The sequence below is a fragment of the Oncorhynchus gorbuscha genome, linkage group LG20 (genome assembly GCF_021184085.1).
Source record: "Oncorhynchus gorbuscha isolate QuinsamMale2020 ecotype Even-year linkage group LG20, OgorEven_v1.0, whole genome shotgun sequence".
Classification (NCBI taxonomy): Eukaryota; Metazoa; Chordata; class Actinopteri; order Salmoniformes; family Salmonidae; genus Oncorhynchus; species Oncorhynchus gorbuscha.
In genome coordinates, this window is record NC_060192.1 from 30,513,141 (window position 1) to 30,527,935 (window position 14,795).

Sequence of the window (14,795 nt, forward strand, 5' to 3'; positions counted from 1 at the left end):
TTCCTGCAGGCGCATCCTGGCATGACAATGCCACCAGCCATACTCCTCATTCTGTGTGTGATTTTCTGTAAGACAAGAATGTCAGTGTCCTGCCATGGCCAGCGAAGAGCCCGGATCTCAATCCCATTGAGCACGCCTGGGACCTGTTGGATCGGCGGGTGAGGGCTAGCCCCCCCCCCCAGAAATATCAGAGAACTTGCAGGTTTTTTGATGGAAGAGTATATACAAATATTTACACGTATTAATTTAGCTGAAAATAAACTCAGTTGACTCAGTTTTGCTGAGTTTATATTAAATGCATAGCAGTCTTACAATGAACAGTAGCCTTTAGAGGGTGATTGTCCAACTTGTCAGTGAATTGTCCCTCTGCCATTTCAAATCCTGAGTCCAGACCATGTTGTTTTGAGATATATCAGGTATACTTGCAAATTGAGTGGGAAGGAGAGAATGGAGGAGAGAAACAGGAAGTAAGGATGCAGTCAGTGAAGGGAGGGAGGTAGTCATTAGAGCTGGAATTGAAGTCTGACAGATGGAGACACAGAGCTATATCTGTGCTTCTCCTCATTAGACTGGTTGCATGTCAGAGGTCATCCTGGTCTGCGACATTCCACCAGGTTTAGTAGCACCAACACGTCTGTCCTGGTCTGTGTCAAGGAAGTCACTCGGAGACATGTCTTATCAATACAGTGTTGGTCAGTGAATACTTTAGTGTTTCAGATGCTGGTTAATGTGTCACAGGCTGGTCATAAAACCCCATGATTAAGATGTGTTTACAGACCCATGGTATTGACAGAGTAGGCTAACAGAAGGAACATTGCATACCCTTGATTTGATTGGTCTCTTCTCCAAAGATTAATTTGTAGAATGTCCGAACTAAAAAAAAAAAGAATAATTTCAAAGTTATTTTATTCTCCTGTTTCACATCTCTAACCCAGCAGGTGCAGGCTGGCAGTAACCTAATAGTTCCCTGATGTCTCCAGTTGATTGGGGTCTCTGTCTTGTCCCTATATTGTATGTTCTTGCTGAGATGTCCATGGGCTGCCCATTGGTCCATATGTCAGACAGAGGGCCCTCATGAGACAGGCAAGGTTCCTCCTCACTGTCCTGGATATGTCATAGCTGGTAACTCTCCCCTGGCCTGAGGTCAAAACATGGGCAGAAGGTAATACTATTTTTCTGTGTTTTGGGTACACTACCGTTTGTGAGAAAAAAGTTGATTCCGATTTTCAGCGGCTGTTTCAGCACCCTTACTTCCCACGGCTATGCCCTCGGCTATAGTTGTGTTAAGTAAACATAGTGTTGATCCATAGCCTATGTCGAATTGACTGGATCTGAGGGATTGTCCTGTGTGTGCGTTGGTGACTGTATGACTCAGGCTAGCGCATGCTCAGCCTCTGGCTAGGACAGATGGACCATATTTAGTATACCATTAAGGGGGTCAGGGACAGAAATAAAACACGTTATTTACAATGTTGTTATTGACATTACAGTAGTAGGCCTACTGCATCAAAATATGAAGTAGGTATATTTTATTTCACTTTGTGCAATAAATGCACATTCAGATGAGGAAAGCGAAAACCCTATCTAATTGAACACGTAATTTGCAAGCGGAATGAAGTCTTCAAAACAGACGGCAATTTACGTGCATTATTAATTAAGCAATGTTGAACAACAATTTCATCTGAAAATGTACATGAGCAGTCATAAAGCAGAGCGCATTGTGAGCGTGGCAGCGTCTTTGGATGGATGGAAGGCGTGGAGATGAGAACATTGAGTTTGTTCTCGACTCTTAAATCAGAGGATACGCCTCTACGCCTCGCAGATTTTACACGGAGAGTTCTCACTTTACCATGACAGGAGGCTGACATACATGATGGGTCTATGAAGGAAATACGTTTTGAGGAAGTGAAAACGAAAAGTGCGCGCAGAATGTCCGACAGCGTCATTGGCGGTATGTAAAGTCTCGCTTTGAAATTGTTATATATCCTATGTAGATTTGCAAGCACTCTCAAATAAGATACCTGAATTAATTTGCATCGGTTCGCTATAGGGCTATACAGACGGTTTCAGGATCTTCAATTCTAAACAGCCTACCCACTTTATATTTAGTAGACTCTCTTACCCAGAGCGACTAACATGAACAATTAGGGTTAAGTGCCTTGCTCAAGGGCACATCGACAGATGTTTCACCTAGTGGACTCAGTGATTCGAACCAGCGACCTTTCGGGTTACTGGCCCAACGCTCTTATGGCTAGTTATCTTCCATATAAAGCCTTAGTTCGTTTTCAATCAAATGGCAGCCACTTAATTGGCTGTAGCCTAAAGCTGAGGAATGGTGCTGAGAAAATGTAACCACTCTCAAATACATAGATAGAGCTTGGGTGCAAAGACTGACAGTCCATGAGAACAACATGATGGTTTTACACTTTTGAAGCCCATTGAGACATTGTTTACTAATGTAGTAAATTAATAATATCCTCTTTGGGCTGAGAACCCGCTAACGGGATCGATATGTCAACAGCCAGTGAAAGTGCAGGGCGCCAAATTGAAAACAACAGAAATCCCATAATTAAAATTCCTCAAACATACAAGTATTTTACACCATTTTAAAGATACACTTCTTATTAATCCCACCACAATGTCCGATTTCAAAAAGGCTTTACGACGAAAGCAAACCAAACGATTATGTTAGGTCAGAGCAAAGTTACAGAAAAACAGCCATTTTTCCAGCCAAAGAGAGGAGTCACAAAAAGCAGAAATAGAGATAAATTAATCACTAACTTTTGATGATCTTCATCAGATGACACTCATAGGACTTCATGTTACACAATACACGTATGTGTTGTTCGATAAAGTTCATATTTAAATTAAAACATATCAGTACACATTAGCGCGTTATATTCAGTAGTTACAAAACATCCGGTGATTTTGAAGAGAGCCACATCAATTTACAGAAATACTCATAATAAACATTGATAAAAGATACAACTATTATGCATGGTATTATAGAAAAGGTCTTCTGCAGTCACCCTTTCACTAAATTATTTGATTGGCTTTGCCACAGAGATTGATATTAGGCATTGATCTTGGATCTCATGGTTAATTGATTTCATTAGGTGAATGACTGCCCTTGTATAGTCTGATTAGTGTTGAGTCAGCAGGTCTGTTCTTGACTGCAATGTAATCCTTTGCACAAATCCAGGCAAAGACACATATATTTATCAAGTGCATAGGGTCGATTCTGACCTAAGTTCAGTGTAAATGGAACGGTATTCCCTTTATATGCACTCTTCTCTCTGTGTGTATTCTGACCTTGAAATTAAGCATATAAAATAGAATGCTATTAAGCTGTTATTCGTTTGTATGAAGTTATGAATGTGTAGCGGACGTGTGTCTACAGATATGCTGTATTCTGATCTTGAATTAAATCCCCTAATAATTCCACTACCCTTTTACACGCGAAGAAACTCATTCATTAAGGTCCAGCGAACCTACCGGTTCCAAGTGGTAAAAACATCTACTTTTTCCCCTCCGTAAAAATAACACCATTCTCCACGCACTGTAATTTACAACTTGATAAGAGCTATTGATACGAGCTAAGTAATCTGTTTGGATAAGGGAATTTTAAATATCTTGTTTTAGATACATTTTACCTTATAATCCTGGAGACATTTACATTACATTTAAGTCATTTAGCAGACGCTCTTATCCAGAGCGACTGAAATCACTCATTTGACGGCAAACTGATGACGCATATCAACATAACTTTCCCACGGTAAAGTTTATGAAATGATGTGCCATTATGCAGAATTGACATTGTACAGCCTTTTAACTTGCAGCGATGGGCACTCCACAATATCTTAATTACGGGCTACCACGACTTTCTCTGTCTCCTATTTCTTTCATGTTAAATATTAGCCACAATCAGTATCGACCTTCACTAGGCCTAATAACCACATATTCAACTGCCAGTTTACTGTTAGTTCCCTTCAGGTTGTATAGCCTACAGTACATTATCGTTCCATTTCTTTACATTGTATCGTTTACCTTCATTTGCATCCTCTGTAAATGCTGTCACTGCCGTGTGGTTGTTGCAGAGGATTATCAGTAACTGTTGATACAATTATTATATTTTTTTTAAAGTAGTCTAATTAAATGTTATGGTGCAGATGCTCAAACCATAACAGTTTGAACCCAATGCATGGCGCAATACTTTGGCGTGTCATCACACAGTTCCATGGTTAAGAAATAGCGAGGTATAACCTACTACTGCACACTATTCTCCTTAATATAAAGATATGTACATTAATCTTCCAACATTACCATGGGTTGAAGAACTGAATGTGACAATTTTCTGAATGAATCAAAACACCGTTTTATTTCTTTCATGCATAAAGGCTCTCCAAACCTGTTTTTTATGATTCATAAATACGTAAACTTAAACCTAAATAATCAACAAGATCATTGTATTTTTAAATCCACCAATTGGTGCTGAAATATTGACATATTGGGGTGGAAGAGTAGCCTAGTGGTTAGAGCGTTGGACTAGTAACCGGAAGGTTGCAAGTTCAAATCCCCGACCTGACAAGGTACAAACCTGTCATTCTGCCCCTGAACAGGCAGTTAATTTGTTCTTAACTGACTTGCCTCGTTAAATGAAGGTAAAATATGTGTATTTACATGGCTTTCTTTCAATGATCCCTAATATTCTGAACGTTCTCTCCATATATTCTATTGAGCCTGTCGACTACATTCAAACTTAAAGGTATATTTAAAGGAATGGCTTAAGATAAATGTACTGAATGACAACTCAACAAGAAAATATGTTTGTCAGCAAGTGGGATGGTTTTCTGCAGTTGAATTACATTTATTCAGAGCGTGTTACTTGATTGAATAAGGTGTGAATACCGAATACTGACAAGTTCTTAAGAAAGGCGTGCGTAGAAAAGGAGTAAATTCCTATGTTGGAATCGGACCCATAATGTCTAAGGTTCCTAATGAATGAGTCCTTATAAGGAAACAAAAAATCAAATGACAGTTCTCCCTTTGGTTTGGTACAATAATGTATTGTTAATGATCAGTGGTGTTAAATTATATTACACATTCTATTGTTTATTCCATGTGTAACTCTGTGTTGTTGTTTGTGTCGACATGCTTTGCTTTATCTTGGCCAGGTCGCAGTTGTAAATGAGAACTTGTTCTCAACTAGCCTACCTGGTTAAATAAAGGTGAAATAAAAAATTAAATAAATATCACATATGCCCATTTAATAAGAGAAAGCATTTTCCAATGGCAGAGAGTTGATCTGCTTTTGAATATTGAAGAATAGTTTGGCCTTGCCCGCCAAGCCCAAAGTCAATTTAACCGTCAAGTGGTAGGCTATGCTTTCATACTTTTATAACATTTATCGGGCTATACACTAACCTGGGTTGAACGTGCCAGACATCATTGGCACTTAAAGTCTTCCCTGGGATGAAGATCATAGTGTTTAAAAAAATCTATTCTGACTGTGGAAATGGACGGAGGACCTATTTGCCTACACCACAGGCTTGCAGACAGGTTTTTATTTTAGCATGCTGTCCCCATAGGAGAGAGACAGTCATCATGAATAATCAGCACTTACATGTACCATTTTAAAAAGTTTAACGGCTACTGACGTGGTGTTTCATCCATGATTTACTACTAACCCTCATAATATAGGAACATCTGATGTCATAGCTCATGTCTACAACCCGTAAGCCTACCTAAAATATATACAAGTCAAATTTAAGAAACAACAGTATTACCATTTTGAAACATGCCTGGGCTGTTTACTAAGATCAAATAATATACTTTATTCTCTCTATCTGGTATGCATCAGGCAGTTGAGTTCAGTTGAAGTGAATCAACAGTCTCACATCTCTACATCCATCATTTATAATGTCGGTTAGGGTTTATAGGGAAGCTTGTAGTTCTTAGCTTACAGTCTACATAGTGTACATACTGCATCACATGTGGATTTGTGTAAACTCTGCTTCTTCATATGTTGTCTGTATATCCCGATTATCGCTTGTGTATATCCCATTTATCGTCTGGCTGTATATCCTGTTTATTGTCTGTATATCCTGTTTATTGTCTGTATATCCCGTTTATCGTCTGGCTGTATATCCCGTTTATCGTCTGACTGTATATCCTGTTTATTGTCTGTATATCCTGTTTATCGTCTGGCTGTATATCCTGTTTATTGTCTGTATATCCCGTTTATCGTCTGACTGTATATCCAGTTTATAGTCTGACTGTATATCCTGTTTATTGTCTGTATATCCCGTTTATCGTCTGACTGTATATCCAGTTTATAGTCTGACTGTATATCCTGTTTATTGTCTGTATATCCCGTTTATCGTCTGACTGTATATCCTGTTTATTGTCTGTATATCCCGTTTATCGTCTGACTGTATATCCAGTTTATAGTCTGACTGTATATCCTGTTTATTGTCTGTATATCCCGTTTATCGTCTGACTGTATATCCAGTTTATAGTCTGACTGTATATCCTGTTTATTGTCTGTATATCCCGTTTATCGTCTGGCTGTATATCCTGTTTATTGTCTGTATATCCCGTTTATCGTCTGACTGTATATCCAGTTTATAGTCTGACTGTATATTCTGTTTATTGTCTGTATATCCCGTTTATCGTCTGACTGTATATCCCGTTTATCGTCTGACTGTATATCCAGTTTATCGTCTGTCTGTATATTCTGTTTATTGTCTGTATATCCCGTTTATCGTCTGACTGTATATCCAGTTTATCGTCTGTCTGTATATTCTGTTTATTGTCTGTATATCCCGTTTATCGTCTGACTGTATATCCAGTTTATCGTCTGACTGTATATCCCGTTTATCGTCTGACTGTATATCCAGTTTATAGTCTGACTGTATATCCTGTTTATTGTCTGTATATCCCGTTTATCGTCTGGCTGTATATCCCGTTTATCGTCTGACTGTATATCCAGTTTATAGTCTGACTGTATATTCTGTTTATTGTCTGTATATCCCGTTTATCGTCTGACTGTATATCCAGTTTATCGTCTGTCTGTATGTTCTGTTTAATGTGGCAGGACCATTTCACCAAGTCAAATTAATTTACATGCAAATGTACTTGGCAAATAAAGGTGATTCTGACTCTGATTAAAGGTTCCTAATGTGTGGGACACCTATGCTGTCACATTGAGAACAATTCCCCTTGCTGAGGACAGAATGACCTCTGCCAGCTCTAGATGTCAAGTTAATTAATCTCTTCAGAACCACTTCCTGCAAGTGAACAATTTCAGCCTCTCCTCTCCTGAGAATCCTGTCATAGCATCACCGACCAGGGCATTGTCCTGCGTTTGGTTTTTCCCAGGAACTCAGTCTGGGTTGTGTCTGTGCTTTAATGTTTGTCTGATGACTCTTGATTAGGGTAAGAAGTGGAATAAATTCTTGAGTTATAAACATGGGGCTATTTGATACCATACATGGCATTACAGTGGTCAGGGGAGTTAACTAAAGCTGGAACAGATCTGGATCAACACATTTAGTAGGACTTAAGGTGGAACTCACAGCGTTTTATCAACATGAAATCTGATAAGAATCAGTACACCCCCAGGAAGAATATGACACCTTTCATTTTTTTAAATGATTATTACTATTATCCTTTTCACATTTTCATACTTTCATAGAATGTTTGGGAATGACGTAGAGTAAGGCATTTTGAAAAGGCACTCGCTGCTGCCACCGTGCGGAACTGGATGGCATAGTCAGTCACGCTGCGCCGACCTTGGTGGAGAGTCAGGAGCTGTTTGGCTGAGTCAGGACCACTGCTTGGGCCTTGAAACACTCGTTTGAATTCCTCAGCAAAGGCAGAGTAGCTGGCACAGCAGGAACTATGGGCATCCCACACAGCAGTAGCCCAGGCCAGGGCTTTTTCCAACAGCAGGGTGATGATATATGCGATCTTAGACCGGTCGGTGGGGAACGACGAGGGTTGCAGCTCGAAGGAGAGAGAACATTGGGTGAGAAACCCTTTACAAACACTTGGATCACCTGAGAACCGTTGGGGAGGTGGAAGACGAGGTTCAGCCAGAGGGTTAACTGCCATGGGTACGTGAATCTGAGGTACTGGGACGGGAACTGTTGCCGGGGTAAGTCAATCAGATATCTGCTTTATGGAAGTCAGCATCTCCGACAGAAGATGAGAATGTCTAGCCATTAAGGCCTCTTGCTGAACCAGGGCAGCTTTGTGGCGTTGGACAGTCTCCTGGTGGTGGGACAGCATGGCAACAAGGTCCTGGGAACTGGCTGCCTCTGGGTTCATTTTTGGCTCTGTGTTTCTGTCAGGACCCGGTTACGAACCCGGGTCTCCGGAGTGAGAAACAGTCACTTAACCAACTGAGCCACGAATAGTCGGCAGAACCCAGAAGATGAGGCAGACACAGCAGTACTTGAGACGGTGTATTTAATGAAGTAAAAAGTGAAGTTCTTCAGGAAAACATGTAACTCCACAACCTCAAATGAATCCTACAAGAACAAAGGTAATCCTCCAAGACAAAAAAGGTAAATCCACAAGGTGGAAGGTAAAGCACAAAAAGCCTCAAAAGATACTCAAAAAACAAACAAACAAGAACAAAAAACAGAATTCCACAAGAGAGTCTACCGGGATCAACAAGAGTTCAGAGTACTAGGGCTGGGTGCTAACATACAAACACAGAGCAAAGAACAGAGGAAAACAAAGGGTTTAAATACAATCAGGGGAAACGAGGCACAGGTGCAAATAATAATGGGGATCAAGGGAAAACAAAAGGTCAAAAGGCACAATGGGGGCATCTAGTGACCAAAAACCGGAACAACCCTGGCCATATCCTGACATCAACCAGCTAATTATTAGAATCAGGTGTGCTACATTAGGGTTGGAGTGAAAACTACAGGACGGTAGCTCTCCAGGAACAGGGTTGGAGTTAAAACCTACAGGAGGGTAGCTCTCCAGGAACAGGGTTGGAGTTAAAACCTACAGGATGGTAGCTCTCCAGGAACAGGGTTGGAGTTAAAAACCTACAGGAGGGTAGCTCTCCAGGAACAGGGTTGGAGTTAAAAACCTACAGGAGGGTAGCTTTCCAGGAACAGGGTTGGAGTCAAAACCTACAAGAGGGTAGCTCTCCAGGAACAGGGTTGGAGAGCACTGTTCCACATCATACATTTTATTTGTTTTCCGTCAGACTATTGGAGGCTGGTGGGTGGAACTATACAAGGACAAGCTCGTTGTAATGGCTTGAATGACATGGAACGGTAACAAACACATCAAACATATGGAAACAACATGTTTAACTCCGTTCCATTTATTCCATTTCAACCATTACAATGAGCCCATCCTCCTGTAGCTTCTCCCACCAGCCTCCACTGCTACAGACATTATCAGTGCTGGGATGCATTTTAAAACATTAAACTTTCCACCACTCCCCCAGGGGTAAATTTGTGTTAAATTCGTGTAGCTTGGTGTTTGGTGAGCAAATTAAACGTGACATTTTTTTTTCAGACGATTGAATCACCAGAGCCTCAATGTTTGCCGGAGGAATGAAGACACCCAAGGACTAAAATTAACTCTGACTATTTCTAATTTGTCTTTCTCTTTTGCCTTTAGTCCCTCTGAAGGATAATATATTGACATCGTTTGAGATTATAGCACGGCATGGTATGACATTTTTATGTTCTTATGGTGGTAGTGACTTTTAGTCTGACTGTCAAAGATACAGCATTTTACCCAGACTCACGATGTGGCACAGAGACCAATGTGATACACATCAGCAGTTGGCCATTCTTACAGAAGTATAGCATGCAATGCCATCTGGGGTCTTCTTCAATAGCCAAGCGCTGTATCAAGTCTGTATAATTTCTTTGCTATTTTAATCAAATCAACTTGTTGTCACATGCGCCGAATACAAGTGTAGACTTTAGAGTGAAATGCTTACTTACAAGCCGTTAACCAACGGTGCAGTTCAAGACTTACAGTCTCTGCGGATCTTATTGATGCTGCATGCTTTCTGGCAGCGGTCCAGCTGTTCCTTGACTCCGTGGATCAGAACCGGATCCGTGATCACACACTGCACATCCTCTTTGGCACCAGCAGAGAGCCCAGCCCAGGGGGGGGGGGGTAAACAATGGAAAAATAACATTTGCACATACAGTACAAATATTTGTTATGCAACAACTGAAACATTTGCTGCTGAGAATCACAGACAGATGTTACATACATTGAAGCAGAGGAAGATGTGGCTGTAATGTTCTGTTAATACACAAGCTAAGTTGTCTGTCTACAGTGGAAATGTGTTTACAGAAATGTGACTAACTCAGAACTGTTTCGATTTATTTTGCAGATAAAAAAAATTATCATCACAAATAACACCCGAGTGCACCACGGGTATGAAAAACTAAACCTTCTGTCTATCATTGGCATCGCAGGAAGTCCAATGTTTGTTGAGCACCATAGTGCTGCTTTGGAGCACAGGTGATGGGTGGCTGAGCACAGCAGCGGCCCTGCTTGGAGGGTCTAGCCTATAGCCTCTCTCAGTGACAGGATGACTATGACAGAGAGCACTACAGTTTTCTTTAATTTGAGCTTCCATGTGGCGTGGAATCAGTCTGACTCCAGACCGGAAACACCTGACAAGGAGATGAACTGGCCTGCTCTGCTCATCTTAATGGTCATCTTCTTCACTGTGGTGGGCAACATCCTGCTCATCCTAGCTGTGTCTCTGGAGAGGAAGCTGCAGAATGCCACCAGCTTCTTCCTGCGCTCCCTTGCTGTGGCAGACATGCTTGTGGGTGTTCTCGTCATGCCGGTCTCACTGATCAACATTCTCTATGGTAGGTAGGTAGGTGGTAGGTTGAGCTCTTTTAGCAAAGCAGTGCTTGTTTACCCTCTGAATAATGATCTATTGAAAGCAGCTAGGGATACGAGGCTTTACTGTGAGGTGATTTTCGAGTGGATGAGGAAGACGGTGAGGAAAAAGATCCTGGTTAACATGTTATGGCATGTCTATCGGAGCAAACAAATCAGCCTTTTATGCCTGTTAATTGGTACAATTGGTCAAGACCCTTAGATGAGGATAAAGGAACGGTTCATGTTTACCACGACCAAATGAAGATCATCTGAGTAGACAGAAACACATTCTAATGTGAGATTACCCCGTTCCCACACAAAACCCTTATCTCAGTAAGCCCCATTACTTTGAGTGGCATTGAAGAGTTTGTTTATTTTAGATCAAATGGGTTTGTGTGCAAATGTGCAAATGTGCAACAGCCAGATAAACTCTTTCCTCATAAACGTTCATTATTTTCATGTCATTAAGGATTAAATGCTTTGATCGGTTACATCATTACATGATTTTTCTAGTTACATCATAGCAGTCTATTTCATGATATATGAGACTGAAAAATTACCTTGGATTTGTTTGTATGGTCACAAAGCAGGTGTAAAGATTTGATAATGAAATATCAGTAATTGTTAGTGAACTGTGTCTGTCCATCCCTCAGACTACGTGTGGCCCTTCCCCAGACCCCTCTGTCCCGTCTGGATCTACCTAGACGTGCTGTTCTCCACAGCATCCATCATGCACCTGTGCGCCATCTCACTGGACCGCTATGTGGGCATCTGTAACCCCATCCAACATAGCCGCTCCAACACCCTTTCCAAGGCCAAGGCTAAGATCGCCCTCGTCTGGACCATCTCCATAGGTGAGTTCATGCTGACGTAGTTGTTGTAAATCAGGAGGGGGGAAAACGATTGAACAAGAGATCTAGCTAAATAATTTCCTCCTATTGTGTTGTCTGTGTGTCTGGAGAGATAGTGAGTTACTATGTGTGTCTGGAGAGATAGTGAGTTACTATGTGACATTCTTTCTGTTTTGCCTTTTTGAAGAAAAAAACATCAGTGTTTTTTTTCTACAGTCTGTCAGAAAGCCAAAAGGACCCTTTTTCTCTGACCTCTCCTGGGGCTCTCTGACATCTTCACGCTGAGAGATGCTCTAAACAGGGATGACAGGACCATCCATTATGGTCTCATGGCTCAAGGCTTTTTTGGTTTCACAGAAATCGGACAGCCAGTCAACCTGTTAGCTTGTTGACTTCATCTAAAAACCTCAATCCACTTTCTCTGCCCTCATGTGCTTCCTTGAATCAACCTGCTGGTTGTTTAATCATTCCCTCTTCTAATCTAATAATATCATGTTTTTGAGATAGATGTAGCCATGTTTGTGCATTGGTTTAAATATGACAATAATAAGTGATATTAATTGTCCTGTGATCTCCATGTCCATCTCTCTCTCTTTGACAGTGATCTCCATGTCCATCTCTCTCTCTCTCTCTCTGACAGTGATCTCCACACCCATCCCTGTGATTGGCCTGTATGACGAGGGGAAGGTGTTTGTCAACGGGACCTGTGTACTGAACGAGCACAGATTCGTCCTGATTGGCTCCTTCGTAGCCTTCTTTGTCCCTCTGGTCATCATGGTGGTCAGCTACTGTTTGACTGTGCGTGTTCTGCAGCACCAAGCTTCTGACTTCCTGCATGGAGGCCAGGCTTCAATCAACCAGCCGGCCCTACTCAGGATCACCCCAAGGTCCCCTGCAGGGGACAGTCTCCGTCTCCTCAAACAGTACCCTGTCCCTGAGGCCTTGCCAGCTGTTAGTTCCTCCGACGTTTCCGTCTCTCAAGCCTCCCTTCAACCCATCTCTCCAACAGGGAGACAGGGGCCAGGGGGAGCTGGCATGGCTCAATCAATTAAAAATGAGAGGAGAGCCTCCATGGTCCTGGGTGTGGTGTTTTTCCTCTTCCTGATTATGTGGTGTCCATTCTTCATCACCAATGTGCTGAGCGTGTTGTGTGAGGACTCGATAATAAGCCTGTGCAATAAGCCCGTGTTGGCAGTGCTCCTAAAGGTCTTTGTTTGGGTAGGATATGTCTCCTCTGGTGTCAACCCACTGGTCTACACTCTATTCAACAGGACCTACAGACAGGCCTTCCACCGCTACCTACAGTGTATCTACCACAGCCCGCCAGCCAAGAGCACCAAGAATATTTCTGTTAATACCGTCATGCCTATTCTATGCAGTAAAGATGCCAACGACTGTAGCTGTAACAGCCACAATGGGTATAAAGGGGAAATGAAAGGAAGAATGGGGTTGGATAGAGAGGGTACAGGGTCTGGGATGCTTGAGAAGTTGGCCAGTGTCTGTCCCCCCACCGCTGAGGAAGTCAGCTGTGTCTGAACTGGCTGGCTGGCCTACTATCTTTCCCCTCCAGGCTCTCTACATACAAACCATTGTTGTGACACAGCTGTTGCTTCATGTCACTGCCTGGATTCTCCAGCTCCACTTCCTGTTCAAACACAGGAGATGTACTGGATTCTCAATCTCCACTTCCTGTTCAAACACAGGAGATGTACTGGATTCTCCAGCTCCACTTCCTGTACAAACACAGGAGATGTACTGGATTTTCAATCTCCTCTCCACTTCCTGTTCAAACACAGGAGATGTACTGGATTCTCCAGCTCCACTTCCTGTACAAACACAGGAGATGTACTCAATGTCTCCCTGTTGCTGGACCTGTAAACATGACTCAATGAGATATGAAATAGTGTTAAGTCTACACAATTGATACTGTATGTGTCAGACATTAATTACAGCTAGTGAGTAATATGTGTGTAGTCAGTGTGGTTATTGTAATGAAATGTCCATTAACTGCACTACTAGTAAATCAAAAGGCATCTCTCACAACTGGGCTTTGAGGGTCATTTACAGGAAAACCACTTGCTGTATCTCTCTGTAATCCTGGAGCCACAGTGCCACCTAATGGAAATATACTGTACAATACATACAAATTAAATTTCTTACTAGAAGTTTTTTTCTGTCTGTATGATAGTCAAAGATAATAGTCAATAGTCAAGTCAAAGATAATAGTATTGCACTTGAATGGGAAACAGATGTCTTCATGGACAAGGAGATGTTTCACTCCCCATTTACCTCAAGACTGGTTCATATTTCTGACAGAGTGAGGCCAGGAACCACACCCTATGAGTATTTTTTTCTTCTTAAATCATATATCACAGTCAACTTTTACTAGTTTATTTTTTATATATTTTTCCCCCTCTGAAATATTGTATTCAAATATACAAATGAGGTGATATCTCATTAAATATGCACATATTTGCCTATTATGCAAAGTGAGTTTGGGAAACCCTAGTCTAAGGATAACCACTGAACATTTAGTGAATGCAGATGCTTCTGAGGCTGACAACAATTTGTTGGTGTGTGGATAGTCTGACTTTCGGGAAATGGCAGTTAAAGACCAACCCTATGAATTTAGTCAACCCAACGTCATACACCCATTTAGACCCAATCATCATATCTTCAAGGTAAGTTACTACATATAGGCCAGTTTGTAACATTGAACTGGGCTTTTAAATGATGTGTGATTCAATGTAGAGAGTTTTGAAATTATGGATGTAAGTCCATTTAAGGGGTTACTAATTCATTTAATTTTGATGATGGTAGTAGTATGATAAAGTCACAAAAGTAATACATATGCATTTTCATCTAATTCTTTTACTTTTTAATTTATTGGACCAAAATACCAAAAAATCTCAAAATTGATAAGTAAATGCAAAATGTAATTTTGACCTGTGGTGCTTAATATGATATGATCTGTGTTTTTTTCTTCTTCAGTTCTAACGTATGGGGTTTCTATTTTCGGCTGGCGTTAAAGGCGGCGCTAGTGTCAAACGCATG

At 41.3% G+C, this 14,795-nt stretch overlaps 1 protein-coding gene across 4 annotated transcripts; it reads left to right on the forward strand.

Moving 5' to 3' along the window:
* The first annotated feature begins 1,754 nt into the window (after positions 1-1,754).
* LOC124007353 (5-hydroxytryptamine receptor 2C-like) lies at positions 1,755-14,157 on the forward strand. Of its 4 annotated transcripts, none has more exons than XM_046317847.1 (5): positions 1,755-1,951; positions 9,652-9,702; positions 10,385-10,874; positions 11,544-11,744; positions 12,382-14,157. In XM_046317847.1, exons 3-5 carry the CDS (start codon positions 10,586-10,588, stop codon positions 13,275-13,277), a joined length of 1,386 nt encoding a protein of 461 aa, XP_046173803.1. In that variant the 5' UTR covers positions 1,755-1,951; positions 9,652-9,702; positions 10,385-10,585; the 3' UTR covers positions 13,278-14,157. The 4 variants fall into 4 exon arrangements, with proteins under 4 accessions (XP_046173803.1, XP_046173804.1, XP_046173805.1 ...); XM_046317849.1 differs by lacking the exon at positions 1,755-1,951 and adding an exon at positions 9,196-9,299; XM_046317848.1 differs by lacking the exon at positions 9,652-9,702.
* Positions 14,158-14,795: the final 638 nt, after the last annotated feature.

What these genes read in the sequence shown, in the direction of transcription:
- LOC124007353 (XM_046317847.1), top strand. Translation starts at nt 10,586, where the DNA reads ATGACTATGACAGAGAGCACTACAGTTTTCTTTAATTTGAGCTTCCAT. An exon ending in ACTGATCAACATTCTCTATG is followed by an intron (nt 10,875 to 11,543) that starts GTAGGTAGGTAG and finishes TCCATCCCTCAG; the next exon opens with ACTACGTGTGGCCCTTCCCC. An exon ending in CGTCTGGACCATCTCCATAG is followed by an intron (nt 11,745 to 12,381) that starts GTGAGTTCATGC and finishes TCTCTCTGACAG; the next exon opens with TGATCTCCACACCCATCCCT.